Source organism: Folsomia candida, unplaced genomic scaffold, assembly GCF_002217175.1.
Source record: "Folsomia candida strain VU population unplaced genomic scaffold, ASM221717v1 Fcan01_Sc005, whole genome shotgun sequence".
NCBI lineage: Eukaryota > Metazoa > Arthropoda > Collembola > Entomobryomorpha > Isotomidae > Folsomia > Folsomia candida.
The window spans coordinates 4,784,548-4,810,605 of record NW_019091197.1 but is presented as its reverse complement, the minus strand read 5'-3'; the positions used below and the strand labels follow the sequence as shown (position 1 = coordinate 4,810,605).

Genomic DNA, 26,058 nt, shown 5'->3' with positions numbered 1-26,058 from the left:
AATATGCGCAGAATGGAGAGATAACGTCAGCATAAATAAGTGTTATGTTTGTATCGAAATGTTTGTCCACGAGTCCACTTTATTGTACAATTGGATTCAATTTTTATCCGTTGTACATTAAATAAGTAATGACGAGCAGGGGAGGGGAAGCAGAAGTACGTAGGGGGGCAAGTACGTAAAATTAACTGGACGTAAGTAGTTATCTTACCAATGCTTAAGTTTCATCGTTTATCATAATATGAGTCTTACTTATCCTTGTTTGGGGGCCGTGTTGATGAGGCATGATTGATAACCCATCCAAACCACAGGGATTGCTTTAAATATCACAATGGCGGCGTTGTACATATGTACGTTGTTGTGAAGCAAACGATGATAACTTTGTGTTTTCGCATCTTTTCGATAACCTATAAATCTCACCACGTTGCAATCTTTCTACTCGATTACATACTCGTATTCAAAAAATGGTACAAAGTTATAATTAATGCATATAAAATATTTATAAAAGGGTTGCAGTGTCAGTGTCAATAATTATTAGGTGCAATTAATTTTGTATATCACGTTCATGTCAAACATGAAAAAACCACTGTTGAGCAAAGCACATTTGCAAAACATTGTAACTCAACCAACTCATAAACCGGAAACCAAACCACGACAAGAAATACTGAAATTGTTGAGAAGTGGGGAGCTTCAAAATTTAAACGTTCGAGACGAAGAATTTGGGATGACTCCGTTACACTTAATCACCATTTTGGGTATGTCATTTAATAGCCTAATGTTACATATCTATATTTTCATTTTTAAATTTTCTAAATTTGTAAAAGTTTTTGAAACACTAAAGTTAATTTTCGGTTTTCTCGTTTCCGAAGTTCTAAAAAACCTATGCATGATTTAATTTGTCTCAACTCTTATAATTTGCTATCAATTGTTATTTGCTTCCACGTGTTGATTTTTGCAGATAACGACGAAGGGGCAAGTTTAGCAAGGCACATTCTTTTCGCTTATCCTTCCGAAGATCTCCAAAACTTGATAAATATACCCGATAAAACCATGAAATACACTCCACTGCACCATGCTGCTTACAAGGCGCGATGGAAATTGGTCCCAATTTTCATGAAATATCCAGGACTTAATCTAACCCCGAGAGATATTCATGGCAACACGCCCCTTCATTTGGCAGTTTTTGGTAACTCACCAATATTTGCGTATAAACACCTGGCGTGCTATGGATTTTTCAATTTTACTTCAAAATTCTAGGACAATTCAGCAACAACAATAACTGTCAGTGCGTCCACGAATTTGTCACCCACGCGGAAAATAAGGACCTCGTGAATCGTGCCAACAATAACTTCCTAACCCCGTTCCATATCGCGATAGCGTGTGATTTAAGCGAAACTGTGGAAATGATCTTGAAGAACGACAACCTTGACATTTCAAACATTCCGAATCGACTCACTCAACAATCATATCTACATTTTATATGTTCGGAATCAGGTTAATTTAAAAAAATTATCGGTTTTATTAAGAAATTGTGGGTAGACACACCGTGGGAAAATTTTTTCACGCTTAAAACTTGCCTTGAGCAAGGACATCAACACTTTCAAGCTCCCCCCCACATACGTTTTAAATTCACTTTCTCTTTTATGCAGCAGAACGCCCCGCATTAATTAAGACTGCGGAAATGTTGCTCAACTTGGCGGACGATGTCCAGCTGCTCACCCTCTTTCAGCAAGATATTCACGGCCAGACGCCGTTCCATTTGGCGGGAAAGAACAGAATGCCCACAATTCTCAAACTGCTCACTGAAGTTAATAGTATCGACATGGATAAGACCGATAACTGTGAGAGGACTCCGTTCCATTATGTCGCCATGAGTTGTAAGTACGTGAAAAAAGTGGAATTTGGTCTTAAGAAATCCCCCATTGGTTTGATTCCCTATGGCTGCGTTAATACTTTACTATACATAATTTTCATATCCTCCAATGCCATGAAAATATATTTCTAGTGACATGATTAAATATAAAAACAGCATATCATGTTCATAAATAGCTTGGCATCCTGACGGCCAGAAATGCCTCACCATCATAGCTGACTACATCCATGACGAATATCCGGACACGTTTTGTCAAATTTACATGTGCAAGGATTCCGCCGGATACAATGCTTTGCAATACATTTGTAAATATTGTCCGAAGGACTCGCTATTCTCTCACCTCTCTAAAATCCCCTCCTGGCAGCAATGGTATGTTTGATCCAAGTAACTCTTTAACAAAAATTCTTTCCCAATAGTCACAGATAAATTTAATGTGTGTTACAAATTTTCCCGGAAATTTTCACCCTCTTTTTCCACTTCAGCAGTCACTTATCAATCACATAATTTTGCATACATTCAGGTTGGAGGATTACGCTTCCATGGAGTTTCTCTATAATGAACTCCCCATTGTGGTCGAGTTTCTCATGAACAACGCCTTCTCATACCACAACACGCGTACCCATACCAATGACGAACTTTGCTGTGATTTCGGGTACTACAGACAAACAAAAAACCAATCTAACAATAAATTCTATGTTATTCATAGGGTGATTTCTTCCAGAGTAATTTGGGGGTACGGGAATAACATTCAGAAATCGGCATATCTCAAAAACGCAATTTCTGGATGGGGGTTTGAAACGAGGAAAATAATTCTACTCCATCCCCTCGTCAGGTACTACATTTATGGACGGTATCGTAAACAACGTGTCATTATCGGCCTCATGACACTTTGGCAGGTAAGAATTCTACTGACATGTGACTGATTTTTCGAATTTTTATAATTTTGAAATTACTACTTCTACTAATAATCTGCATGATAAGTACAATTAATTATCATGGGATCATCCCATTGGGATGCCTTGACCCCATCCCTTTGTAAAATCTGTCACATCCTTTCTCCAACGTCCCAAACTTTATCTACATGAAAACTAAACAGATGCATTTTTTCATAATTTTTTAGGTTATCTGGTTAATCGCTTATTTTTGGTTTGCCAACAATTTTTGTACCTCTTCTCACCACGCTACGGTCTTCGACATCGGGACTTACGTCGTTATTTCGACCCACACAGTATTTTCTGTCATCGATATTATCCGCTCAAGTCGACAACAACGGCACTGTTTCAACCACTTTTTCATATTCCCAAATATCCTCCAACTCCTGCAAATCCTGTTGACCTTTGCTGCAGGAATCTTGGCCTTCACTAATTTTACGGCAAATTGTGACATAACAAGAAATATTTTGGCAGTAAGTTCCCACATTTCTAATTTCCTTGATAGCACACAATTTGAACTTTCACTCTTTTATCAGATTGGAATTGTTTTGGTTTCCATCTTGTGCATGAGACATACCAGAAATATTCACCAATCCTTCGGCTTGGCAGTGGACATATTGAAACAGGTAGAAATTGGGAACATCGCCAGAACGGATGGTTCTGTATTTCTGGAGTGATATTTGAAACCCTGAAACGAAACAATGAAACATGATAAAATTTGACATTATAGGTGCTAATCCAAGTGGTAATCGTACTGCTTGGCTGCCTCCCCATCCTGATCGGATTCACGGGAGCGTTCAGAATTATTTTTCGGCAGAAAACGACCTCGACCCACGAGTCAATAACGTCCATCGACTTATGCAATGAGACGTACAACTGCACTTCCTTGGTAAATTTCCTATTTGACATGACTCAGAATAATTCCATTGTTCATTTAATTTTTCTTGAATGTATTTAGGAACGCATAATGAGCTCCACGATTCCACTCTCCTTCCTCAAAATCCTGGTCATGATGACCGGCGAGCTCGAATTTGACCAAGTCTTTGACCGAACACCAATCCTGTGGTGGGACAAGCTGCTCTACTTTATGTTCTGCCTCGTCATCTCGTTCGCATTTTTCAACCAACTCACGGGCGTGGCGTTGGATAAAGTTCGGGTGAGTGGACGCTTTACATTTGCAGGAAATTAAATGTTCTGTACAGTGTTTCGTTTCTTGCTGTTTGCTACATTTCTTGGACTGCAAAGCTAGGTGCAAGAAATGCCAAGAAACTCCAAGAAATATGCGACATCCAGCAACGCGCCCTACGAACTACAACTGCGGGAAGTAGTTTCTTGCGCCTTGCATTTCTTGAAGTCAAAATAGCGGAAAGACACCATTTTCTTGCGGTCATTTCTTGCAAGTGGGTACTTGCACCCGAAACATTGTCTGCACATTTAAGTACTACAACATTGGCTTTAATTGCCATAAATGTATTAACAGTTGGGGAGGCAACATTAATTTAGAAATATTTTAAATAAATAACGTTCTCTCGATATGTTAACCATATTTTAAGGAACTCACAGATCGAGCCGAAGTTAGCACAATAGTCAACCAGATTGACATCATCTATAGTCATCAATATTCTTACAAGACACTCAACAGACTTTGGAAACGGATATACGGCAAAAAGCCAAAAAATCAAAATGGACAACAGTTCGTAAAGAATTATTATTTGCTGTTTGATTATCAAGACAACAGAAAATAATTACCACTATGTTTGGCAGGTGTTATAAAAACGGACAGCGTGTTGTGGACGTTAAAACGGTTCACATGCAACGAATAACGTCGTCTCAACGGATCAAAGTATTTTTCTCGGCGCTCTGTGGAACCCCAGAACTTCCGCACACCGTTTACCAAGAAATGACCAAACTTGCTTTGCATCGCTCGCAAGTTGTTCAAAAGTCGTGTGTCTGTGCAGGCGTCGATTACACCAAAAAACGGCTGCTAGAAACTTGTCTAACCTCAAATCAAGCAGGCTGGACGGCCAATAACATGTTGCCGGATAAAAATCTTCACAAAATTGTTGGGAATAACTAAATTTATTAAGCAGATAATTTGCGAATGCTGGAAATCCAGATCACTTTGAATTTATTTTTACTCAATAATTTATTTTTAAATGATGCATATAATAAGCAATTAAATAACGGGTATAAGAACATATGTAGTGGAGTGTTTAGTTCCTTCGATTTACATATTATTGAATGACATCAATATGAAAACAAATTGGCAGAAAGGTAAATATTCATTACATAAAACAATGATCATACGAAAAAACTCAAACCACTGCAAAACCAAGTCTATATCTGTTATCCACATATTTAGAATTATGTACATATGCATGCATCTAATAAAGCTTACAATTAATTAGAAACCAAATAAAATCATATTTCTATGACTCAACTCTAACATCCTCTTAAGATTAATTCGGCTTAGCTAACTTGAGAGTTATCTGTAAACTTGAAACACAACTTCGTTATAACATCTCGCACTCTGTTATAGGAAGGATAGGGATAAATTGCGAACTCTAGCAAGTATGAAATAAATACATGTGACAAGTACTGCACAAGTTGCCAATTCTCCATAGCACATGTATTGCAAAAAGGATGAGCTAACAAGTTATAAATGGCAAGATGCAAACATTCGCATAATATCCCAGCACAGATTCACTTCGTTTCTCCAGTAACGATAATTTCAATTCTTCCACATCTACTGCAGCTATGGAACCTCCCAAACTAAAAAATTCGGACCCCATCATCTTAAATTATCCCCTCTATGTGCTTGGAGTTGTAAGAAACAGCTTAGCAATAAAATATCCATTAATCCCATACCGACTCCAAGTTAAGTTAACTGCATAAGTTTTTTGCATAGATTTTGGGGTCTCTACACTTGGCCTTAAGTTTCTATGATTACCGGAGGTCGCAATTGTTCCTCATAATCCCATCCGTGTTCATGTTAGGTCACACGATCCTGGTCGTCATTGTATTTTCCTGGCACACCTTCCAAACTTCTTCAAGAGGTGTTGTATCCTATGTAAGTTATTTCTGGTGCATATTTTCTTTCTGATAAGTAAATTACTAGTATATACCAATCCTGACTTAATAACTGTTGTGACAGATTTATTATCTAAACAACTATGCAGCACTGGTGATTGGAATTGGAGCTGTGATAAGTCTTTGCGATGATTTCAGCATTTATTATGAACCCTTCTTAACAAACTGTCTTGCCGATGTGAGATAATTAGTATTTTAATAAATATTATGGCCTATAAACATGTGTAAAATTATTTGAAAATAATTAGTTTTATTATATAGGCTTTTGGATTATTTGTCTTATCAGCGGTATATTTTTGCATCGGGTGCTCAATTCAGACCGGATTTCATAGTACGAATCTTCCCCCTAAACTGATTCCTACTAATCCTAAGGATGGAAAAGGATCGTCTTGGTCACAGCTAATTTTTTGTGAAGTATAAGCGAACATGAATTCCTAAATATGGTAAATTATGGTAATACTCATGATACACAATGTGAAGTCAAACTCACCCCAATACATTTAATAGACAAATATGCATTATTATAACAATATGTATCTACCTCCTAAAATAATACGGTCAATGGATAATTATTTGTATATATTTAACACCTAAGTAGTCCTGTTCTGTTTTATAATCAGGTACTTCGAAAATTAAAGTCTTCATAATTCTGAAACTATTTACGAGTCTGATCATGATCATGATTATAATCATGATTAAGCATTATGTGTAATAGTGTTCAAAAATACATATACGTTGACCTTATTAGTCATGCCATCAAGTCTTCAGAATTATCAAACCAGGCAACTTGGTTTTACTATTTCTTTCAATGAGTCATACATAATGCAGAAACCGATCAGACAACTGTGACCGTACAAATTCTGTCTGTATTCGCTTGACAAGAAAATCTAGTACATGTATACTCGTAAATATGTACGGCCATGGTCGCTTAACTTTTCTAAATGATGAGTAAAATGTAGCACAATCTATGTAATTGTACTCTGCGAACAATTTATACTCCAATGAATAAAACTACATCATACACATGCAAGTATGAGCATATGTATGTATGCGTAATTTTGCATGTTCAGTAAGCAACGCTCATCGTATTCTTGGCGACTCTACCACCAATATATAGAATCTTTTTGTAACATGCTCTTACGTATTTATGTAAGCATGTATACATCAATACTAATACTTGTGCGTTGTATGTGCATAAACCAGTCTTACTTGTAAGTTTTGCAAATGAGTCATTTATGTACATACTTTGTATCATGCATTTAACATGCTTTGTCAAGTATCAGGACTCGAAAGAATTGTCTACATAATTTACGTCAAGAACTTCACCCTTGCTCATGCAGCAATTAATTTTATGGAAATTAAATACCTCCCCAAAAACGAGTCTCGTTATCAAACATTTTATAACATCACAAAATGTGAATCAATAAATTAATCGGTGCAATGAAATGGAATTACAATCACATCAATTTACTTAAAGTAGAATTTCAAATCATTTTGTCAGGTGAGTGAAAAGCTTAAAAATAAACGGGACAAACATATTACAATGAAGACTTGTACTTCCAAATTGACAGTCTTCACCTTGGTAAGCACCACTCCCACTGAGGACGACTGGATTCGGAGATGTGACCAATTTTACGATGACGTAGATTTCGTTGCAAAGTGTTCGAATGGGAAGATAATTTGCAGTTGTGTTTGCCCCGGAAAAGGACCACAGAAAAAATACAGTCCCACGTGCTGTCCTGAATTTCCAGAAAAATTTCCAACCCTGTAAAAATGATAAATTTTATAATACGGTTAAATCTGCATAATTATTTTGCAGTGATAAGTACATATAACTTTGCATCTTTTAGTGTGACCATTTCACCAAAAATAGAAAAAACGCGTCAACCTGCTTCTCCTCTTCCCACCGGAAATTGCACGCTTTACCGAATGTTCAACTGTTACAAGAATGCAACTCGACTTTGTACCGATGACGGTGTCATACTTAAATCCAACGAGACGCAAACATTCCAATTTGCAAATGGAATTAGATCCATATCAATCCCTTCAAATTGTCATGTAACGAGACGCATAAAGGACTCGATGTGTCCGAATACTCCTCCAACTGAGGAAATTACAACGTCAGGAAATGTCAATAATGCTGTGAGAAAATTAATAGCTTTTCACCAGCTTTTATTGCAATTTGAATTTCTTGATAATTGATAAATTATTTAAAATTGTTTTTAAATAGTTAACAATAAATCAGGAAAGTTATGAATGCCAGTGCTCAAAAGATGTACCGACCACGACAACGTCCACGACCACCGAAACGCCTACAGTTATCACAACCACCATGATTCCTTATCCGGAAGAAGAAGATAATTTTCCATGTGAGTAGCATAATTTTGTTTTATCTGTAATTATAAAAATTAAGTTAATGGACATTACTCGAAAATTACAGTTGGACTAATCACTGGAATTATTGTCATTTCTATAATTTCTGTCTTGGCATTGTCTACTGTCTTGCTGGGGGGTTATCTAGAAATTATGAGCAACGCTACAAAAAATGACTCCCTACTTTCCTCAAGCAATGACGATGAATTTACAGAGGAGAACATTTCTCAAAATTGTGTTCAACAAGCAACAAATTATGTCAACGAAGTTCGAAATGACACGAAAGGTAAATAAATACACACCTCGATTTATTATCTTATCTTGTTAAACTGCATCAAAATGACTGAATTTTCAGAAACAAAATGGCAATCCGTGAAAACCTTGCGTCTCATGTCACACACCCCACTAGGAAAAGGTTCACATGGAGAAGTATGGAAAGCCGAGTGTACCAAAACCGGGAATATTTTCGCCATCAAGCAAATCAATTTATACGAAGCCTTCCGAAGATCTGAAGAAAGTGTGTACAACGTGCTAAAATTTAAGCGCGAAATATCAAATTTGCAAAGTATCCGTGACGATAATGTTGTCCGCTTGGTAAATTTCTGGATCGAGGATTGCGATGGCAGAGCCTACAGTGATTTGTCGATGATGGACATGTCCGAAACGTCTTCTGGACGGCCATCCTATATTTTTATGCAAATGGAGTACTGTCACCTCAGTTTGAAAAAATGGTTGACAGATAATCCTCTAGAAATCAGAGACTTTGCCACAATCAAGCGAATGTTTCTGCAAATTGCGAACGGTCTCAGTGTTCTTCATATGGTTAAGATTGTCCACCGCGACATAAAACCGGACAACATTATGTGCAATCTGACCGGGAATAGTTTCATCATGTGGAAAATTGTTGATCTCGGATTGTCGGTTAAGTTGGATAAGAAGAAGGATGAGTATTGTTCGGTCGCAGGCTGCGAGTTGTACCGAAGCCCGGAAATGACCCTTAACCAGGTTGACTGTAACGAAAAGACGGACATATTCAGCTTGGGACTTTGCTATTTTGAGATTTTATCGTCCCCGATTACAAATAAAGTTAAAATTTTTGATCAACTGAGAAGAAATGAGGAGAATGATGTTTTCAATGACTTGGGAAAGGGTCAGGATACAGCCAAATTTGAACAATTAGTCAAGAAAATGCTCAAAATTAGTGCCAAAGATAGATCTAGTATTTCTGATGTTAAAAATGTATTGGAAAACATATGCTAACTTCTAAAATTTTTTATATTTTATTGTTTTCGAAAGTTTGATGTTTTTAAATTTGTATTCGTGCATGGTAAAGGATTTTTCCATTCCTTCTCGAACTGACATATGTTGTGTGTATATATGTATGTACATATTTATAAAGTCATTCAAATAAGAAGCTTCACATCTAATTTTTCTAGAAATGTTACATCTCTATGGAGTTTTTAACTAAGGAATTGAACATAAATTTAGTTTACTATATACATATACAACAATAGTATAAATATGTACAATGAAATATTCAAATATCGATCGATGCGTGTAATTTGTAAAATATATATACATATTTCTGTACGCATAACCGATGTGCAATATGGACATAGCTTCGTTGCTTACATCTCCACATGTACGTGGGTGTTTTATTATTAATTTTCAAAAGGTATGTTCCGCACTGTTTCTGACCAAACTTTTGATGAAATAACAAACTTCAAATACTTTTAGGATGCTGTGATTTTTTTTCAGTTCTGTAGGTTAACATTAACACTAGCAATAACTCATTAAAATTTACCTCGAAAATATGCCAAAATTTACGACTTGATTTCATTATCATCCGAAAACCGTGTTCCCCTGATGTTTTTCTTTAAGTTTCGAAACGAATAATAATCACTAAGGGTCAAGTCTGGACTGCACGGGGTGTGGTTTGTGCAGGTAAAGCGATTTTCGTCTGCACTAACCCTCGCAAAAGGCCAGGTATTTGGTGGCGCGTTGTCGTCTAAAAAAAGGCCAACTCTTTATTTTGACCCCACGTTTCTTTTCAACCGGAGGACGCAGCTCCTTCGGGGTTCCTGCATACACGGCCCCATTTATTGTAGTATTTCCAGCAATAAATTTTATAAGGAGGGGACCTTTGGTATCCTTGAAAATGGTCATCATTAACTTTTGGTCAGATTTTTGCACTTTTCAATTCACGGGCGGTGGCAACCCCTCGTGCTTCCATTGAGGGAATTATTATTTGGTCACCGGGTCATAATAGTAAACCCAAGTACCATATGCAGCTAATAAAATATTGAGCAAGTTCAAGTTTTCATTTAATAGGTTAAAATTTGCATTGCAAAAGTTTACTGGATCCTGTTTTTGAGATGGCGAAAGCAATTTTGGTACCCAACGGGCGGAAACCATTTTCATACCTAAGTCTTCAGTTAACATGGAACAAATTGCTGGTTTTGGAACACCAATCTCATCTGCTAAATAGGACAGTTTCAATCGCGGATCTCTCATTATTGGTTCCTCTAGTTTCCGGAGCTTTTCTGTGGAATAAACGGATTTTGAGCGTCCTGGCGACTTTTTGCCCGAGACCTCGTTTCACCATCATTTAAAATTATTGACCCAATTGAATTTGTGTTTTGTCTTGGGCAGTCTTCATCGTAAATTTTAAGCATTCAACCATAAATCTGCGACACGTATTGCACCTCCAGCATTAAAAATTAAATCACACTACGATATTTAATTTGCAAATCTAGCATTTTTTCCGTCGAGGTAAAGTTTGCCGATTTATTGCTAGTGCTGTTGTTAGCCTAAAGAACTGAAAAAAATCACAGCCTCCTAAATGTATTTGAAGTTTGTTATTTCATCAAAATTTTGGTCAGAAACAGTGCGGAACATACCTTTTGAAAATTAATAATAAAACACCTACGTATATGTATGGGTACATATCTACTTGTACTTTAACTGTAATGAGAGTTCGCATTAAATTACACATTTAGAAATTAACTAATTTGCCCACAGTGTAAATAACCGAATAAATTAACTAATTAAGGTGACTTACCGCATTGTTGTTGTTCAAAGTGGTGCAAGTTTACCTTGTTTTCTTATCTTGTGTAAATTGCAATAGTAAATAGTATTTAAGCATAAGTACCTTAGGTACAAACTTACATAAGTGAGTAGGGACGTGAGAAAAGAGAAGTTCACGACTTCCTCGAAAATACAAGCTTGTAAGGAAAATAGGAATACACAGATAAGAGACATTATTTTCAAATTGATCAGTTTAACACTCAGAAATAATTACAGCGTTCAAATTATTACTTAATTTGATCCATTACACTGGGCTGTCCCACATATGAAAACTACTAAATTTGCAAGCTACTTAATTAGCTATATTGCATATGTATGCATGTGTGTAGCGACTTGCTGTGTATAAATATGTGTATCTATGTACATAAGTAGACATTTTAGTACCCCATTAGGTTGAGGTATGGAAATTATTAATATAAATACCGGAGTACATAAAAAGGAAGAGGCGCACGATACGATGATCTGACACAGGTCACACGTAGAGCATTATCCATTCAGCTTACCGCAAAAATAATTAAGAATTTCAAAATCTTGTGAGAAGCAAGAAAATTCAATTGAAATCATGGCACTTCGGATAAAAAACGGGTTTAAACGTTACGGCAAAGGAAATTATATTCTCAACAACCTAAACGTTAATATTTCCCCTGGAGAAATGTAGGAAAAAATTTAGAAAAGTAATAAATAAGTTGGTTAATGTATGTATACACATTTCAGTTATGGACTAATCGGTTCGAGTGGATGTGGGTAATTATAAAAATTGTATTTTGTTTGTGTAAATTTTTAATCTTATCCAGTAATATTTCAAATTTTGGTTTGGAAAGTTCACATGGATAAAAATTTAAGTGCTATGCAAGTTAAATCGATCCAATAATTTTATATGTTTGCATATTTAAAACCGTACCTGCATAAATAATCAAAAATTGACGTACATAAACCCCCAAATTAAGTATCTATATTTAAGAATTTATACTTTGTCTTCACCGGTATCCCCAGAAGTAGAAGCACTCTGACTGGAATTACCATTTATATTTTCCACATTCCACATTAAGCAACACCTTTCGTAATTATGTTCAGATATAAATATATGAGATCTCAGTAAAGATATTTCCGCACAAGGAAATTTGTAGAATTATTTATTTATGTAATTAACCTCATAGCTAATGTGGTTTTATGAATTTGCTCGTTATTACCCATTAATTCAGCTTGTTTTGTCCAATTAGAAAAACCACCTTGATCTCCTGCATAGTCGGAACATGCCAACTAGATTCTGGGGAACTGACCTTATTTAACCAACTCCGTCCAAAAAACCTTGGCAACTTTTGTGGATACATGCCGCAAGTAAAATCTGATTGATTGTCACAATTTCCTCTTCGACATAATTTCCTACATAGGTTTGCATGATTTTCTTAACCTTAGGATGTTGCACTCTTAAACATTCTTACGATCAGAGAAGTCCTCAAATATTATGGATTGATTTATGGCATGAACACAGAATGCATAGAGGCCAGGATATATTTTCTCACGGCGACACTTGATCTTCCTCACGTTGAAAGCGTAGTTCGTGAATTAAGGTTCGTCTAATTAATAACTAATTAGCATTTCTGCCAGTGCTTGACGCCATAATGCATATTATTTGAACTTAGCGGTGGTCAAAGGCGACGAGTATCACTGGCAGCAGCCATGATCCATAACCCACGTTTACTTATCCTGGATGAAGCCATGGTCGGTTTAGACCCACTCGTGCGACTAAAGTGATGAGTAACATGGTTCAAATATCCTGTCACAAAAAACGTTAGTTTAACGTCCCAATTTTTTAACTAGGATTTGGGAACATTTATCCGACATTTCTCATAACAAAGGAGTAACTATTTTAATGTCCACGCATTACACGGAGGAGATGAAACTTTGCGATAAGGTCGGTCTTTTCGCTTATCATGTTATAACGAGATCATCGTTGGGATTGTGCACAATTGTTAATTTGCGATTATATATTTCAGGTCGGATTCATGCGAGGTGGTTATATTTTAACGGAAAGCAGTCCAAATTCGTTATTGACAAAATATAAAGCTACGAAATTCGACGACATTTTTTTACACATGTGTAAACTCAAGAAGCGAATGCATACCAAGAGCTTGAGTCAATCGATATGAATATTTGTGCAACTGGCGATGAAGTTTTCGAAAGTTCTGCAGTCAATTACTTGACTAATGATCTACTCGATATCCGAAGGAATAACGCAGGCATTATGCGGGCATTGCTTTCAAATTGGTGGTATCGCACTCCGAGGGATCCAAGGTTACAATATTTTATATTTTTAGTGAGGGTGTTCATTATTTCGTAAAATAGTTTATGAACAAAAAACAGGGAGAAAGCTACCTACAAATCGTAACGTGATTTTTGATGACAAAATCTGGTACATAAATAATCGTCGTAGTCGTAACTTACTTATTTTATGATACGAAGAATATTAAGGATATGAAATAATGAACGCCCTCAAATAATGTCATTTTCAATGTACACAATTAACAACTTGCTGCACTTTTCACAGGATCTGCTTAGGACAATTTGTACTTCCCATTATTTGTTCAGTTGTTCTAATTTTTACGGTTGGTCATGAGCCACGAGGAATCAAGACTGGATTACTGCTGAACGATAATGCCGATTTTAATTTCACTGATCACGCTGAATTACAAGTGGAAAAAAATATCAAGGGATCAAGAAGACGAATGTTTAGAGAATGTAGGAGTTTGCAATTTTATAGATAAATTTGGTACAGACAAATTGATTTGGGTGAGTACACTATTTTATAAGCGGAGTTGAAATGTATCAGTCTATCTATTTGTCACTATCTAATGTGATAAGTAGATTCCCCTAAATTCGTACGACGATGGACTCAACCAAATAAAATTTGGAAATGTCATGGCACTAATTGAGTTTCCTCTCAATTATATGGAACACTTTAAAAATCGACTTGTGCAAAAAAAATTTGCGGATCCCAAGACAATTTCTGGATCCACAATATCTATTCGAATGGATGAGACAAGTAAGACCAGGAATAAAGCATGTGATCATTTTAGGGGTCAAGGCATCCTAAATATCTCTTCTTAATTCTTATCATTCCGGAAGTAAAAATATGAAATGTGGTCAAAGATAGGGGCAAAGGTGTGTTCTACTTGCCTGAAAAAAATTTTGATAACGAAATGGAACACTAAGTCCAAGAATTCAGCAGAAAACTTCAGGCAGCGTCGTCATATCTGCATTGATGCAAGGGGAGGAAATTTCGAAAACTAAAAATTATTTTCTACGCAGAAATTAACTGGCCTTCAATTAAAATTGGCTAGAAATTTGTAGCACAAAAACTGTGGAAGCTATATTACAGGGGTACAGTTTCAGTGAGGCACCTGGTCACATCAGGTGATATGGGTGTAAAAAAAATCACTGGAAACCGATCACATGCTTTATAAATAACCTTGTCGCTGATAATTATTTAGCTCCATATGTACACACACGTGGAGTGTCCTTTGCATAAATGTTTGTTCTACACAGATGATATATTATCCTTTTGGACTAAGGAAACTATAATTCGACAATACCTCCATTACCTTGAAAGTATCGGGGAGGCTTGTTTCGGACCTACAGATTTTATTCGGCCACCAATTATTGTACTCTATAAAATAACCTAATTTGCTTATTGAAACATTTTATTTTTGCATATGTTCATCCATGTACTACCATTTCTAGTTCAAATCAGTTTATGGCAGCCTGAATGCGTTTGAAGCCTTATCCTTTATACGTCCGGGTTTTATAGTTTTGTGAGTAAAAACTAATATGTAAATGAACTTATCTATGTAATTCATTAGTGAATCCCTTGATGCGACAGTATATTGTTCGGCTTCTCCACGTGTGTGGGAGAACTCTGGACAGAGGACAGGCTTGCCGGAATAGGTGGGAGAGACCACGTGGCTGGTGTGCGTCTATGGCATCGCGTCATTGACATCTTTGCGTCACAAAGTTTGACAATTTTCATACAAATTGGAAGTATGTTGGGGATCTTGTGCGGTTTGCATGGAATGGTTATCAAGGGTTCGTGGATTCTAGTAGTGGGACTTATATATCTGGCTTCCTTGACTGGATTATCGATAGGTAGACACGGATTTGTTCGTTATATATGAATTTATTTACTAACAATGGAATATTTTTTCAAGCTACACCGGGATTGTCTAATGAGTTATATTAAAAAATTGAACCAAAAATTAGGAATCACATGGCGCTTATCCTTCCGTTGAATGGCCCCTTTGAATAAAAATATTAGCGGTCAAAGTAGCCACACACGTGCGCCTTGGTTTTCGCCTAGAGGGAAAATTAACCAAAAAAATTGAACTTTGCCACCAATACTTTTCTTCAAGGGGCTATTCAACCGAATGATACGCGCCTTGTGATTTCTACATATTGGCTAAATTTTTTGATATAACTCTAGCTAGAAAATCCTTGGAAAAAGGTTCCATTGTAAATACATATTCAGAATATTTTCTCTCGCAGGTTTAATGATTGGCACATTGTGGAATGGAGTATTGGAAAATGCTATGGTTCTAATTTGGATTGCATGTCTACAACTTACATCGAGCGGTAGGCACATTTTTAGTCATCTACTTGCACAGAAACATCCTTATTACATATGCACGATAACGTTATAACAGGAATATCATTGTCTTTGGAAACCACTCCGTGGGCGCTTCGTCAATTATGTCGCTGTATACCAACCACATTGATAATTGAGTCGGTAAGATCAGTTTGCATCAGAGGTTGGGACATTACACACCCTGTGGTTTTGGACGGATTTATTGCAACAATTGGTTGGATATTGTTTTCATTAGTTGTCCTATTTGTTGCAGAGGGACGCAGGTACAAGTAGATACTGAAAATTGCATTTATTGGTTGCATTTAGCTTTTATTGTGAAGACGTTTGTTAGCAGATTTAATTTTTAATCCGTTTGAATTATAGTTCGTAACTTAATAAGCTGAGATATACAATTTAATTAGTTCAAAATTGATCAGAAAGGGATGTGGAGCGTGTAAAAAATATATGTAAATGAATAGATAGTCAAAGGTGTAAAAGTTTAGAATCAGTTCAATAAAAACATTGTTCGATTAAAAAAAACTAATTATGAATTTTTTGTTATTTTTTGTATTTTGAAAAATTCTTAGACTCGGCAAACCTTATAAATTTCCATTTCAATATAGAGTTTTGTCAACATAAGTGCGTACATAAATATGTTATACTCACTCATAATAATGATGTATTTAAATACCACAACTCTATCAGTAATTGAAATTCAAACACAATGCGTAACCAATTAACATTGTTAACTAACCATAGTGAATACTAATAGGCTATTTTATAAAGCATAAAAAGTAAAAGCTTGGCTCCTATTGTCATATCCCGTCCCATAGAAAGTGACCTCAATTGAGCACAAACTAAACCATAGAGTTTTTGCACCACCGAAAAATGAAGTTTGTTTTTATTTGGGACAACCAAGTCCTCAGACGGGAAGGATCAGACAGACCACTTGATGACTGCCACGTTGGACTTAGGTAAATAAGATTAGATGATAACATTATAAGAAACTCAGCATTTTACTACTAATTTTTTTGGATATTTTGTCACAAAAAGTCAAATTCTGAGAACGGATCAGAGCTAAGGACGTGTAGTAACATAATAAATATTTAATTTAATTTACAAATTTTTGTCAATCCGAATATAGTTTCCGGCATGAAAGAAAACATGACTGCTTGGTCCAGGAAATCGCAACGACGTTGCTATAATTGTTTATTGACATTGGCAATATTAGCGACAATGATAAGTGTCATTACTATACTTGGATTGCACCAATCAAACTATGACGGGTCAACTCACCTAGAAGAACCTATACGTGTCCCCGAATTTGCCAGCCCGGTGGGCGATGAAATCGACATTTTTGATGTCAACACATTTATGTCGGCCACGGATATGCTAGTAGTCAAATACCTCTATCAACACCGTCTGTACCCTCCCCCCTGGGAAGACATAACTGTCGACCGGATCCCTCCTAGTCACCTTCCTGCTACTGCAATCGATCCAATGTTCAAATTACTAAATGCATCGGTATTTACATAATCCTTGTTCTTGCAATATTTGTCGGATCAAAGAATTACTGGAAACTTTTCGAATCAACTATCCGATTGGTTCTTGATTCTACAAATATTACACGAACAGCAATGATTTAATTCCTTCCAAAAATAAGATTTGGTTTCCTTTAATGAATATTTCCGACTTTATCAATGTTTAGGGAGGCGGATTTTTCATCGAGTGTGGCGCAAATGATGGAAAGTTCTACTCAAGGACGTTGCAACTTGAGAAGGATTTTGGATGGGGTGGCCTCCTTATTGAAGCTTCTCCATCACTGTTTGGAAAATTAAGAAAAAGTAGACGGTCCGCTTGGATGGCAAATGTTTGCTTGAGCGGAAAGATTGAAAAGGTTTGTTGTAATCTAAATGGTAACAAATTATTTTGTAATGACAAAAAATCCACTAATTTAGGTTGAATTCAAAATGAATTTTAACACCAGCAAAGATTGGATGCCCGGGACTGGGTTGATTAATCCTGGATCGAAATATAAAGCACCAGTGAGTCAGTAACAAAAATCATGACAGAAATATTACAACGATCAAATAACGAACATTAATAAAACTCGCGTCTTTTTTATTTAGAATTACAAACCGTACGGACTGGACATTAATGGATTTACATCTGAAGGAATAATTGATTGTTTTCCGTTACAATCTTTACTGGCAGCGATAAACAGGAAATCAGTGGATTTATTTGCCCTCGACGTACAGGGTCACGAGTTCCAAGTTTTGCAGGGGATTCCATTTGATCAGATGGATATCAAGGTACGAATATCATTTGAAATATGTATGTATTGAAAATGTATTTTTTTAAATAGATTTTTCTTCGGGTTTAGTTTCTAATCGTGGAGTATTCACTCACACCGGAAGGAAAAAACAGCATTTTGGATCTCATGCGGAAATATGGATACAAAACGGTGCATGATAACGGAGAAGATGTCTATTTGAAGAAAATAAGGAAATAAAAAATGTAATTATTGCTTTATCGTATCCAGTTTTATGAGTTTATTCTTTACTAAATTATTAATTTTTCAATAACTGCTCCCCACATCGTGGGAAAGCTTATCCTGGTGAGACTTGTGAAGGTCAAGGTGCAGGCAACTTAAATATATTTTAGATGAAGAAAATCACATAGCTACATATTATTTAGAAAAACAATTAAACAAATTTCCACAATTAAATTTCAAATTAACATATTCTGGCATTTATACTAGTATTTTTATTTAAAATCACACAATTTCCCGTAATTGCGAACAAGTTTAATTAAAGTAATTCTCACAATTTGAACATATTCTACAAACTAAACACACCCCATCAAAAACTTTTACCTTCAAGACATGTTCCAAATCGTTTTATGTTATAGAATAATGCCAGTATTTTTAAACTACCATTAGATCTAAATATACATATGAGCGTACTCGTACATAATTTGATCAGATCGACTGGACAAGTGCCGCGACAATTTTCTTAGCGCATACTTGAAACTTCATCACTTTTTCTGTAACAGGAAATTTATCTCAAATTACTGCATAGAAAGTCGTTTTCATCGAACTATTTAAAGCAAACTTACTTTTCCAGGCTTTTATAAAAACCGTCATTCCCCCTTATTTTTACCATAAGACCGTTATCGAAGGCTTCCTCGTTTGTAAGTGTGCCACCCAATGAGGTCGGCAAAATTGTCCTAGACACGTGTTCATGCAAGGAATCAAGCTTCTTTGAGTGGACATGAATCTGTAAAAAAGGTGCTTTTAATTTAATCAAATTACAAATGTTATAATTTTTTTCGACATTTCTTACCCGTTCCCGTAGTTTTTTGCTCAACAAATATTTCAGAATTCGGATAGCTCCATTCATTATAAAGTTTTCATGTATGATATGCGCCGCTTTTGGCGCCCAGGGAGGCATTTCTGATAAAAATTTAACAATCTTTTGTTCAAAAAATAAATACTTCTACAGCGCATTTAATACGAGCTTGAATTACCAGGTACAATTCCAGTACTTGGAAGGCAAGTCGTGGTGTGATGACTTTGGCTTGCTCGAATGACACGCCTCCATAGTTGGCTATGAGTACAAATTCGTCGCTTGTCGCAACATAACGTCTTATCGCTTCATCAAAAATGAACAGTCCAGTTACCACTACTTCTTGTAGAGAGACCAGTGACGGGTTCCAGGCAGCTGAAACATAGGGCATAACGTGACGATATTTCAATTACTATACAAATTATTTTATTTGGAAGAAAAATCACGTGCCCAACTTGAGCTCCATAATAATATTCGTGCCCTACAACGGTGACATAAAAGGTAATCTTTGCGAAGGTTAACTTGGGGGAAAATGAAAATTATGGAATTGTGTGCATAAAATTAAGAATTGTGCATATTTAGATGTGAAGAAATTTTAAACTGGAGATAAAATATGAAAATGTGGTGATATTAGTGTCTACAAAGTTAAAGTGATTTAAACCAATTGTTGCGCTTTCTGTCTTTACATATTTAGTACAAGAATGTTAACAATTTAATAGTACATATTCAAAATATCGATCAAAAGTATACCATGAGATTTACAATACTTTGTCCAAATTGTGACTCAACATTTTTACTTATCCTTCATCAAACTACATACATATGATGTGCTATGAGTTATGAAATGAAAAGTGGGCATGGGAAGAATAATTCGCACTGTGTAGAGGTTGATTAGGTGTAAATTCCCCCCCCCCAAGTTTTCCCCGTAAGTTCTCTTTAGTTGCTTCAATATTTCCAGAGCCGATCTTGAAGTAACTCTTGATTGTCCTCTGAACATTTTTTATATCTGCTCCGGAAATTTCGACCAAACTCAAGCACGGAAATTTTAAAAACGTAGGTTTGCTAACTGCCTATTTAATATAGATGCACCACGATTTTCGCACTTACAAATATTAAACACTGCAACATGTCTCCCATGATGATCCCTGCTAGATAGAAAATTAACGAATTCGGTTCCCAACAAACTTGCTCTGGATGGTAAGAAGGGTTGAATTAACTTCCTGTACTTGACAGTTCGCAACTCAATGTAATTTTCCAGCTATAAATTAACTTTACTAAAATTGATGTTTTTTAAGTAACTTTAAATTAGTTATTATGCAATTACACAAAAAATTGTCTCATGCACGTCATATTTTTTCCCTTCCAAGAATCCATTTACAAATTTATCGTCCAAGATGTCCGAGAAATGACAGAGTTTTTCGTGAACTGAATTTTTAAAAATGTAATTTTAAATTTACACTTAGTCAAAAATAAATTTCCTTAAAATATTTTTGTAGCAAGCATTAAAATGAGGCTATACCTTTAATTTTTGACCTAAGCTCAATTAATTTGTCAATTTTCTGATTACTTTTCAACTCCATGGTCAACTTTGGAATTTCATTTGATAAGAATCGGGTTTAAGATAGATAAGTAATGAAATGAAGATGTTGAATACATGTATCACTTAACGGGTAGCTCAACCCAATGCAAGGTTATGCTCTTATTATGCATCTTTTACATAAGGAAAATTAAATTAGCATACATATATTTGTTTCTTCCTCATAAAATATAATTCTATCCCACAGTCAATAAATAATTTGTTGAGTATGTAAATCGTGGTACAATTTTCAACTCCGTGTAAAGAATCTTGTATGAAAAAAGTATATATAAGTTGCATGGTCAAACATCTCACCAGGAATGCAACACGTCAAGGTCAATGTTGCATGTACAAATTTGCGTCTTGATCAAGTTGTCCGAGGTCATCAACAAAGTAATATTGCAAATAATTCACATTTTACAGTCTGTCCCGTATAGATACACGATATACTTACATACATACATACAATTCTGTAAATCTCGGTTTTTGTGCAAGTGCCCATACAACTTATAAAGCTTGTTAAAAGTACAAAATAATATAACATGCATTACATACATACATACATACATAAATACCCTACCTAAGTATGCATATAATTGACTACATTCATTATATGTACATACGTATATATGGTAAATATGTGCACTTATGCATATGAACATTTCAATTTATTATGCTTGCATGCAACATCTACAATAAACATTATGCAAACCTAATGCAACCAGAATACGAAGAAACAAATCAAATTAAATCCTTAAAATAAATTTATCTCATGGGTTCTTTCAAATGCATATGTCCCTGGAATGATTCCATAGTTTGCAGAAATGTGTAAAGAAGAATGTCCGTGGAATTTTAGACATGTTTCCGAATGCTTCTTGTAAGTATTTAATTGATGTTTTTTTTCAAAGTACTTGCAGTATTCATACCATAAATACGATTTTAATGAGATTATGTAATGCATTAATACTCTGCGAATCAAATTTACACTCCATATAAGCTCTCTCTTAACTAAAACAAGATTGGATATAAATGTATCCCAAATTATTTAGTATTTATAGTTAAGGTTTTATGTTCATAAGTAATTGGTTAACAAGAATTTTAAAATCTTTTACACCAATATAAATACATACATACATTACAAACATTTATAAACATGTCCTATATACAAGAGAAGTATATTACTTTTAGTTATGCATATTACAACTTGTCCGACCTGCAGTAACAAAATTCCAAAAATTATTTAACGATACAAATCTTTACCGACAATAAATATCTTATATGTATTTAAAATATTAAACTCACGGCCAAATTCCCTTGTAGAACTTATCATTTTCCCGAGCACCGTTTATCAGGTCACTGTCGTAGGCTTCCTCATTGGTTAAAGTTCCACCTAAAGATTTCGGCAGGATGTTTGGCGCTACAAATTTATGAAGGGATTCCATATTGGACGAATGAATATGGACCTAAATTAATAACGCTAAGTTTAAAACAAGTCATATTTTTAAGGTAATAAATAATGACATTGTGCAAATACCCGTCCTCTCATTTTCTTGCCAAAAAAACTCAGCAAAGTATTTAAAAATCCACGATACATGATGTTTTCATTCACGTAGTGTATCTCTTTTGGACTTGCTGGGAGGCATTTCTGGTCATAAATTATAAAGAGTGATACGAAATTAAATATCTGATTAAATAATTATACATTAATTTGAATCAGAAAAAATTAGCCTCACGTACAAAGAATAGGTCCATTGTTTGAATGATCTCTGAAGACGTTACGGCTCGAATTTTCGAGAGAGTGGTGTCTTTGCAGTCGATAATTACGACGACGCCATCCGGCTTGTGGGAAAAATAGCGTCGCATTCCTTCATCAAGGGCGAAAAGCACCGCTGCGATACTTTCCTGCACGGAGGCCATCTCTGGATTCCAGACATCTACATTCGAATAAATAGTAACTCCATAAATATTTAATTTGTATCAACATATAAAATTATCGAAAAGTGGGAAAAACTGTGTACACAATACTCGTTAAATAATTGGTATGACTTCATATTTCGTAAAAATGGTGTTCGTTGTTAAACATTTTCTATGGAGCGACATATTTATCCTTCATTTGGAAAATTATCATTGTATTGAGTTTTACGGTAAAAGAATTTCTTTATTAATTCTGGTAAAACTTTTACCAGAATTAATAAAGAAATTCTTTAAATTAAATTACGTAGTATGCGGACCTCAATTGATTAGTTAATAATCGAACCTTAATTTATTAATTTCAACCTTGGTCCGTAGTTTCACACTTACAAGTATTTAGCACCGCAATATATCTCCCATGTTGGTCCTTGTTACGTAACATTTGGCTGAATTCAGTCTCTAGTAAGCGAGCCTTGGACGGTAAGTAGGGGCTCATTTGTTTCTTATATTTTACGGTCCTCATATGCATGTACTTTGCTATCTAATTAATTTAGCGATATTATGTATTTTATCTGCCCGAACAATAAATTGACTTTTTTATAGTTAAATGTACTCACATAACTCAGAGCTACGTCCACGTCAAACCCTTTCCCTTGTAAAAACACCTTGAGAAACGGATCATCTAGGATTTCACTGTACGGACCAAGTTTGTCATGTTCTAAAACACGGTAAATTTTGGTAATGAGAACAAAAAAATGTATAAGGGAGAATAATACCTTTAATTTTTAATTTTAGTTCGGACAAACTCTGTTCAAGCCTTGTGTCAGATTCCATGGCGAAAGTTGACTGATAATTAGAGGAAAAAATTACTTATGTGTGGATAACATCCTCACTTATAATGATTATCAATTTGTAGTCCATTATAGATGAGAACGCACAAGGCACATGTTATGGAACAAGGAAAAATCTTGTGAAACTAAAATTATTGCATTTATCAGGATTGATGCATATCGGCTTTTTCATCAAGAACCAGTGGATACATATGTACTATACGTATATATGCGGCGGTTGCACAATTAATATGGAATGAGACATCCACTCCCGTATTGGACAAGTGAGGGTATTAGATTTAACCAGAACTTGATTTGAATCAAATTACTATCTTTTTCAATAAGTTACAGCCAAGCCAAGCTAACTTGAATTCGTATGCTTTACAGAATATTCACTTTTTGCATACTCACAATACTATTGGGGTTGATGCACTACGTACTGACAACATCCCGACAAGGTTAAATAAGATGTTCGAGTATTACGCCAACTATTAACTAAAGTACACAAGCTAAAGATAAAAGTGTCATGAAGTGAGATCCATCAGTTAATTAAATCTATATACCTACATATGTAAGTACGTCACGTATGTAAATATTATTGATAATTTACAGTCCGTGGATGATTCTTCTGTACTGGATGGATGGGTAATGGGTAACCAATTTTGAATGCAGTTAAAAAATTGGAGTGCAAATTAACTAGATCATATTTTGGTTTTAGTCGGATTCTGGCGTGAGCAACAACACTTTGTGCCTCGGATCACTATTGAGCCTTTCTTCATTCTTAATCTACTGATAGTTCTCGGAGTATCTAATTCACTGATTTCATGATCAGTGAGAATACGATAGTAGCTTATCCAAAAATTTTTGATTAAATATGTAATTACCTAATTGATTCGATATTACATAAGTCGTTCCACATTTTTAACAGGTATGTAAATTCATCATGTCAAATACCTCTGCACATTTCACCTCTATCGACTATGAACATGACAAAACTAAACTTCTTTCGGAACAAGGAACCAAGGACTCCACATACAGAATGAGCACCACCATATGTCTAGAACCTGCTAGCGCCCCCACTTCCTCCTCCGCTGCCGGTTCCAATAGTGAGCTTATTGTGGGGAACGTGTCTGCTTCCCTACAAAACATGCCCCCACACAGAATCTTCAATCCTGAAACATACTGTGACCTTTGCAACAAGGAATTTTGCAACAAGTATTTTTTCATGACACACAAAGCCAACAAACACGGCGTGTACACGGAAACATCTAACGCAGCCAACTCTTCGTCCAAAACTACATTCTCCACTGGGGTTATCAATACCACCACCAAGTCAGTAAATTCCGGAAATGTTGATACCCCATTTACTCTGGAAAACAATGGAGACGCCACTACTACTGAGGGCGATTTTGCGTGCCTTTTGGGCAACCGATCCTGTCAAACGGTGCACCTTCTTGGCCTGCACAAATCATACTTTCACCCTGACCCATCCCATAATTATGGAGGAGGAGGAAAGCAAGATTCTGAAAACTATGGCACATCAGTTTTTTCTGTGACTCAAGAGGAGTCAAATCGTTCTTCTCGACGACGGGGAGAAGGTGCATGCGAAGGTGATCTGGCAAATTCAGAGGATGGAGGCGAAGTTGACGAGCAAGGATTTCATGCTGAACATGACGAGTCCGAAGGTAAAAAAAAATATCACGATCGTTAACTTGCTAACAATAGGAGTTGAAAAATATTCTTTTATTGCAGAAATCGAGGCTAGTGGGGATACCACCTCAGATTACGATGACTTGCGACGCCTCCAAACAATGATAATGGAATTGAATCAGACTTCTTCTGCCAATATTGCAGGGAATCCTCCCCCCAGCCGAAGCTACTGCACAATTTGTCACAAAGAGCTGTGCAACAAATATTTTATGCGCATCCATATGTTAAAAGTGCATGGAATTAGCATCGAGAGTAGCACAGGCTTGGGTGGCGTCCCTTGTGACATTTGCAATAAAGAGCTGTGTTCAAAATATTTCCTCAAAGTACACAGGCAAAATACACATGGGGTTGTGGATTAGGGACAGCCACCTCCCAATCCTTCTACCCCAGGACCTGGGCCCTTGGCCAGTTTGCAAAGCTCAGCCGCATCCAACATTCCTCAATTTCTAAGCAGCTTTGGCGGTGGTACTGGTTCCCTGACAGGACAGGACTCATAGAATTTCTCCAATAATTCGGAAAATACTTCTGTTTCTACTCTTGATGGAGACAGTCAATCCAAGAGAAAGTAAATGTTAATTGCCGCTTGGAATTCATAAATATTTACGTCCAAGTGCGTACATGTATGTATGTACATACCACATACGAAGGACTGCCAAGTTTTGTATGCATATTAATTTTAGCTTGATAAATACTTTATTACTTAATAACGAAGCA

General features: G+C 35.8%; 6 protein-coding genes across 19 annotated transcripts; 4 read left to right on the top strand and 2 right to left on the bottom strand.

Moving 5' to 3' along the window:
* The first annotated feature begins 173 nt into the window (after positions 1–173).
* On the top strand, positions 174–5,002 carry LOC110849654. Of its 7 annotated transcripts, XR_004834896.1 has the most exons (14): positions 174–752; positions 956–1,183; positions 1,255–1,491; positions 1,647–1,874; positions 2,047–2,239; positions 2,391–2,522; positions 2,577–2,766; positions 2,991–3,275; positions 3,339–3,428; positions 3,533–3,691; positions 3,761–3,958; positions 4,048–4,240; positions 4,356–4,495; positions 4,567–4,708. XR_004834896.1 is itself a non-coding variant. In XM_035851841.1 (13 exons), the coding sequence occupies exons 1-13, from the start codon at positions 563–565 to the stop codon at positions 4,877–4,879; spliced, it is 2,580 nt and encodes an 859-aa protein (XP_035707734.1). In that variant the 5' UTR covers positions 174–562; the 3' UTR covers positions 4,880–5,002. The 7 variants fall into 7 exon arrangements, 5 of the variants coding, with proteins under 5 accessions (XP_035707734.1, XP_035707735.1, XP_035707733.1 ...); XR_004834897.1 differs by lacking the exon at positions 4,048–4,240 and having other exon boundaries at positions 4,366–4,495; XM_035851841.1 differs by lacking the exon at positions 4,048–4,240 and having other exon boundaries at positions 1,650–1,874; positions 4,567–5,002.
* Positions 5,003–5,409: 407 nt separating this feature from the next.
* On the top strand, positions 5,410–9,998 carry LOC110850390 (interferon-induced, double-stranded RNA-activated protein kinase). The gene is made up of 9 exons (XM_022097825.2): positions 5,410–5,628; positions 5,711–5,872; positions 5,957–6,070; positions 6,154–7,393; positions 7,464–7,659; positions 7,743–8,034; positions 8,123–8,261; positions 8,333–8,551; positions 8,621–9,998. Exons 4-9 carry the CDS (start codon positions 7,333–7,335, stop codon positions 9,523–9,525), a joined length of 1,812 nt encoding a protein of 603 aa, XP_021953517.2. The 5' UTR covers positions 5,410–5,628; positions 5,711–5,872; positions 5,957–6,070; positions 6,154–7,332; the 3' UTR covers positions 9,526–9,998.
* A 6,855-nt stretch (positions 9,999–16,853) lies between these two features.
* Positions 16,854–18,499, top strand: LOC110850254. Of its 2 annotated transcripts, none has more exons than XM_022097713.2 (6): positions 16,854–16,944; positions 17,115–17,494; positions 17,679–17,867; positions 17,929–18,015; positions 18,100–18,282; positions 18,354–18,499. In XM_022097713.2, exons 1-6 carry the CDS (start codon positions 16,923–16,925, stop codon positions 18,480–18,482), a joined length of 990 nt encoding a protein of 329 aa, XP_021953405.2. In that variant the 5' UTR covers positions 16,854–16,922; the 3' UTR covers positions 18,483–18,499. The 2 variants fall into 2 exon arrangements, with proteins under 2 accessions (XP_021953405.2, XP_035707692.1); XM_035851799.1 differs by having other exon boundaries at positions 18,336–18,447.
* A 199-nt stretch (positions 18,500–18,698) lies between these two features.
* LOC110850075 (retinaldehyde-binding protein 1) lies at positions 18,699–21,032 on the bottom strand. Of its 3 annotated transcripts, none has more exons than XM_035851804.1 (7): positions 20,837–21,015; positions 20,642–20,742; positions 20,425–20,575; positions 19,499–19,692; positions 19,315–19,424; positions 19,084–19,248; positions 18,699–19,015 (listed from the first exon to the last, which is right to left on the bottom strand). In XM_035851804.1, the coding sequence occupies exons 1-5, from the start codon at positions 20,895–20,897 to the stop codon at positions 19,371–19,373; spliced, it is 561 nt and encodes a 186-aa protein (XP_035707697.1). In that variant the 5' UTR covers positions 20,898–21,015; the 3' UTR covers positions 18,699–19,015; positions 19,084–19,248; positions 19,315–19,370. The 3 variants fall into 3 exon arrangements, with proteins under 3 accessions (XP_035707697.1, XP_021953246.1, XP_035707698.1); XM_022097554.2 differs by having other exon boundaries at positions 19,088–19,248; XM_035851805.1 differs by lacking the exons at positions 18,699–19,015; positions 19,084–19,248; positions 19,315–19,424; positions 19,499–19,692 and adding an exon at positions 20,008–20,323 and having other exon boundaries at positions 20,837–21,032.
* A 724-nt stretch (positions 21,033–21,756) lies between these two features.
* Positions 21,757–23,720, bottom strand: LOC110849845 (clavesin-2). Its single transcript, XM_022097307.2, has 7 exons — positions 23,581–23,720; positions 23,422–23,522; positions 23,195–23,345; positions 22,631–22,827; positions 22,428–22,538; positions 22,196–22,356; positions 21,757–22,106 (listed from the first exon to the last, which is right to left on the bottom strand). Exons 1-7 carry the CDS (start codon positions 23,636–23,638, stop codon positions 22,091–22,093), a joined length of 795 nt encoding a protein of 264 aa, XP_021952999.1. The 5' UTR covers positions 23,639–23,720; the 3' UTR covers positions 21,757–22,090.
* Positions 23,721–23,808: 88 nt separating this feature from the next.
* Positions 23,809–25,889, top strand: LOC110849781. 5 transcript variants are annotated; one of them, XM_022097229.2, is made up of 6 exons: positions 23,809–23,924; positions 24,022–24,165; positions 24,247–24,279; positions 24,353–24,479; positions 24,563–25,319; positions 25,387–25,889. In XM_022097229.2, exons 4-6 carry the CDS (start codon positions 24,459–24,461, stop codon positions 25,701–25,703), a joined length of 1,095 nt encoding a protein of 364 aa, XP_021952921.1. In that variant the 5' UTR covers positions 23,809–23,924; positions 24,022–24,165; positions 24,247–24,279; positions 24,353–24,458; the 3' UTR covers positions 25,704–25,889. The 5 variants fall into 5 exon arrangements, with proteins under 5 accessions (XP_021952921.1, XP_035707688.1, XP_021952922.1 ...); XM_035851795.1 differs by having other exon boundaries at positions 23,816–23,918; XM_022097230.2 differs by lacking the exon at positions 23,809–23,924 and having other exon boundaries at positions 24,027–24,165; positions 24,353–24,465.
* Positions 25,890–26,058: the final 169 nt, after the last annotated feature.